Raw genomic sequence first — 5,109 nt, forward strand, 5'->3', positions numbered from 1 at the left:
GCTTTGAGTATCCGTATAGACATGGAGGGGGAATGTTGGCTCGAAAACTGTGTCCAAGATGTGTGCGAGAGAGAAAGGTAGACTAGTAATAATCGTCCTCTCTGCGCATGTGTCGACATTCGACAGATAGAGAGGACGAAGTATCACGGGTATCACTCGTATATCTTTCTCTCTCGCATTCCTTGCCACTCTGCACACTTGCGGCCTATAGAGAACAGCATTCCACCTCCATGTATTATATACTCAAAGGCCCTTTCGGCTATCGCCTTTCAGTATTATTATAGTTCAGGGCGAGAGGATCCTGAGAGCGGTCATGCCCGCGATTTAGCTGCGATGGCGATTGAGCTGAATGAGAAGCACGCGTTGGACGGAAAGCGTGCTTCTTATTGGTCTCTCTAGTTGGTAGTTCAATGTCCACTTTCCAGAGGCGCTGAAACCAGCTCAGTCGCCATCACAGCTAAATCGCGGGCATGACCGCTCTTAGGATTCTCTCTGGTTCAGGTGGTCTGTGATTTTACATTTTTAAGAAGTACGTAGGTAATAAAAAATACATTATAAATGTTTGCTTTTTTTGTGATTTTTTTTAGATTCTCTATAATATGAATAACCATTAAATAAAGTATTGAATTATAGTTTGCACTTTTAAGTATAGATTAATTAAATATTGTTACGAATTACAATAGGTTACAACTTACAGTTACAACAAGTTAATGAAGTTGAAAGGAATATAACAATTATAACAATGTATTTTTTAAACAAGAAAAAAAATACCTACAAGATAACAAAAAGGAAAACTAAAGGATGGATAATATGTAGCAGTAAAGTATAGAATTTCAATTTTATATTTGTTTATTTGTTTACAATAATTATAGTTAATTTATAATTATCACTTTAAGACAAGTATACGCATCTCAAGGAAATTGCAAGAAATCTGATGAATGATTTACCAAAAATATATTTAAAACGAATAGATTTTACAAATGCTACTTCAAGTTCTATCAAAAGTAGTAATAATGGTAAATATTTTTTATTTACTTTATATATTTGTATATATGTATATGTATATCTCACTTTTATATCTTTTTTAAAAACATATTTAATTTTATAGATAATAATTTGATAAAAAGTGACATTTTAAATGAATTTAAAGAAGAAAGAAGTAGTCAGCAAGGTAATACTTAATTAATTATATGAATTATATAAATCAATTCTTTTTTCATGAACATTGGGAAGTTTACTTTTAAATTTTCATAAAAGTTAATTCAGTTATTGGTTATCCATTTGTAATAATTATATAATTTTTCTTTTAGACATTCAACTAAGTATATCTAAAACTACTATTTGTGATATATCTTTTGAATCACTGAATGACAAAATAGCTGATAATACCAACATAACTTATTTAAATATTTTATATTTGCATAATATGAAATAATTCTATATATTCAAATATATATTCAAATACTTTATTTTTGTTTTAAATAATGACAGTATTAATTTAACAAGTATATTGGAAGAATTTTTGGAAACTTCAAGTTAACAGGAAATGATTAATAAACCAAGTAAAGAAATCTATTTATTTGTATCTAGATTACAGAATCATAATTTTTCAATTAGTTTATTTAATTCCCAGACACAGAGAAAAGAATTTATTAGTATATTCAGTTTTGTCATCAATTCTGAATTCATTTTCAGGTGCAAAAAGAATCCCTTTTAGAAAAAGAATTCTTTTTGCATCTGAAAATGAACTCAGAATTAGTGACATATAACTGACAATTAGTTCTTTTTTCATTCTCTGTGCTAATATTATCAAATATTTAATTTGCAAGCAAATTTATTGAATGAATTTTCACAAGTTTGATTTATTCTTCAGATTTTAATATTAGTTTATAAGCAAAGTTTGGGAAGAGTCTTTAAATATTCCAATGGCAGAAATAAATGATCAAGATGATAAAGTATAATTTAATTGTTATTTAAGTAATCTAAGATATGTGTCAAATAATTTATGTCTGTGTAACAAATATATTTCTAATTAAATAATTATATATATGCATGTTTATAAGTATATATGCAGCAATGTAATCAATTCTTTTTTTAGAGAGTACTTTGTCTAATACTGGAGACTTGGTTATGTCTTTCGAGATATCAGATGAAAAACTTGATTTTGGTAATTTAAACAATTGTTATATAAATATTATATTAATATACAAAATCAATGAGAAATGTCTTTTATGAATAGTTTTTTTGTAATATGAATTGTAATAATACAAATAACATAACTTAAAATATTTTATATTTGCATAATATGAAATAATTCTACATATTCAAATACTTTATTTTTATTTTAGATAATGACAGTATTAATTCAACAAGTATACCTTTGGAAGAATCTTTGGAAACTTCAAGTCAACAGAAAATAGTTAATGAACCAAGTAAAGAAATCCATTTATAGTTATATCTAGATTACAGAATCAAAATTTTTCAGTTAGTTTGTTTAATTAATATTATCCAAATTTTTTATTATAAATTTTTTCACAAATTTGATTTATTCTTCAGATTTAAATATTAGTTTTCCTGTAAGCGAAGTTTGGAAAGGGTCTTTAAATACTCCAATGGCAGAAATAGATGATCAAGATGGTAAAGTATAATTTAATTCTTATTTAAGTAATCTAAGATATATGCCAAATAATTTGTTTGCGTAACAAATATATTTGTTAAATAATATATACAAGGTGTCTGGTATTCAATGGTACAGCGCTCGTGGACAGGTAGTGTGGACCGAACTGAACAAAAAAGTCTTCTACCATTTTGGATGGGCAGCGTGCGGAGGAGGTGAGCCGTGGCATTGATAAGCATGCAATTACCGCCACTCTGCGCCGTGCGCTATGCGATCGGGTAGTGGCGTTAAATCAATTACCCCCATCACTGCGTCGCTCACTAAGCGCGCGGGAGAGGTGCTCGCGGTTCGCGGCGGCGAGCATATATCTCGCCGCGCGTTCAGATTCAACGAGCTTTATATATTAATATTTCGAAAACTATTGCGAAGATCGCAAAACGGTAGAGGACTTTTTGTTCAGTTTGGTCCATACTACCTGCCCACGAGCGCTGTATCATTGAGTATCAGACATCTTATGCATATATATATTTTTTAAATATAATAAATATTAGCAGCAATGTAATCAATTCTTTTTTTAGAGAGTACTTTATCTAATACTGGAGACCTGGTTATGTCTTTTGAGATATCAGATGAAAAACTTGATTTTGGTAATTTAAATAATTTGTTACATGAATATTATATTAAGAGGATGCTGAAGTTCTGTTTTATCAACTAAAATTTGATCAAGATTTGCACAAGATCGAAAACAGGCATCTCTTAATTTCTTCTCTAACTTCTTACAATATCTCTTGTCTTATTCAAACACGTGCAATGTCCTTATCTAACTTATTGAAACGCTATCTCTTGGAAAATCCGGCACTTACTGCCAGACGCAATTTTTGCTGTCTTTACCTTACTTTAATGGATATTTGTTTTTCTACGCTTCCAATCGTAGCTCAAAAGGTCTTATTCGTGCAAGTAATCCGATGCACGCAAGCTTATTAATTATTTTGTACATATAAACTACAGAACTTTTGTACCAATGAAATGTTTACGTCAGGTGACAGGTTATGGCTACGGTCCATTTGATGCTGCAAATCCTTTGGAGCATTTTTTGATTGCTCAATTAGTAAACATTTTTTCTTCTGATTGGTCAATCAAGTGCTTCGAAGCATTTGTAGCGTCAAGTGGACCGCACCCTATGATAGGTAATTTTTTAATATTTTTTTCTTTTTTACTACAAATTTATGGCTAGCGCGCTTACATTTTATGTTTATTTTAATCCTGTAAAAGCGTTTTTGAATCCGTTTAGTCGTTTTGGAGTTATCCATTAGAATGCAAATGTCGGTCGGTATTCAGCATCCTTTTAATATACATAATCAATAAGAAATATCTTTTATGAATAGTTTTTTGTTTAAAAAATTGTCATTAATTAGTAGTTGATCTAATATGATTTATTTTCATAAGTGGTGAGAAATGTTAGGAATTCCAAGTAAAGATAAAATTAATAAAGTATTAATTTTATATCTTGATTTCAATAAATTTCTTCTATAACTTAATGGATTTGTTAGAAATAATTATAGTCAAAAGCTTTCGATAAAATAATGCCCTTTTGATAATAGTATGTATACTCTCATAACAATTGGTTCATTTATATTTTTAATTTTCTCTTGTATCTTTGATATATTAATAATATTGCTGATATATATATATATATATATATATATATATATATATATAATATATAAGGAATAAATTGTTCATTGTTTTATAAATAATACACTAAATAAAGCGACGGTTTGAATTTACTCTTTTACTTTGTAGAAAGTGTGTTTGTCAAAGTGTATGCTATGTAATCACTAACCATATGTGTTTAACACATTGAATGCTGGATCTAATTCGCTTGTCTCTCCGGCGTCGACGCCAGAGAAATTTTCTTGAGGAAATCATTATTTTCTAATTTTACATTTTCTTTTTTACATTTGTTCTAATCATCTTTACCTCATCTTTGAATAATCAATGTACCGAGAAAAATACAGTTCCGATAAATTTCTGAGCGACCGTTTCGAAGACTAACTCTATATCCGTTGCAAGACGAGACACATTTATTCCTGCATGTAAACCAAATTCCGACATCGATCAGTCAACGTATGGGGCTGAATACGCAAACACGGAAATTCTTTTGCAACAAGAGGTCGATGGGTGTACGGGACGGAAAATTAGGCAAGTGTGTCGCTTTCGAGCGTCTACTTCTAGATATCACTGGTTTTTCCGTTCTTTTACTCGAAGAAAAGAACAATTATCTCACATGAACATTTATTTCCGCGTGACCAATTTTCTAAAGTTACTTGTAACATCGGACGATAAAGACCACATTACACAGATTGCATCCTGCAAATAAGTTCGTATTTTGCATATAGGAAGATAACAAGAAATTATTTTGAAAATTTATTGCCGATTAAATTTATTTTTCCGTATGTTTATTTTTTAAATAAAATTTATGAAAAAGTAAG

General features: G+C 29.6%; 1 protein-coding gene across 9 annotated transcripts in view; it reads left to right on the forward strand.

Moving 5' to 3' along the window:
* Positions 1-449: 449 nt before the first annotated feature.
* The window catches only part of LOC105458763, an 8,364-nt gene continuing 3,704 nt past the window's right edge, over positions 450-5,109 (forward strand). Inside the window, exons 1-8 of one of the 9 annotated variants that reach the window (XM_011704287.1) lie at positions 450-537; positions 684-818; positions 897-1,016; positions 1,109-1,171; positions 2,099-2,167; positions 2,349-2,432; positions 2,557-2,637; positions 3,196-3,264. In XM_011704287.1, coding sequence (XP_011702589.1) covers positions 743-818; positions 897-1,016; positions 1,109-1,171; positions 2,099-2,167; positions 2,349-2,432; positions 2,557-2,637; positions 3,196-3,264 — 562 coding nt within the window. In that variant the 5' untranslated portion in view covers positions 450-537; positions 684-742. The other 8 variants (XM_011704286.1, XM_011704288.1, XM_011704289.1 and 5 more) reach the window with 8 other exon arrangements.

Source organism: Wasmannia auropunctata, unplaced genomic scaffold, assembly GCF_000956235.1.
Source record: "Wasmannia auropunctata unplaced genomic scaffold, wasmannia.A_1.0 LD334329.1, whole genome shotgun sequence".
NCBI lineage: Eukaryota > Metazoa > Arthropoda > Insecta > Hymenoptera > Formicidae > Wasmannia > Wasmannia auropunctata.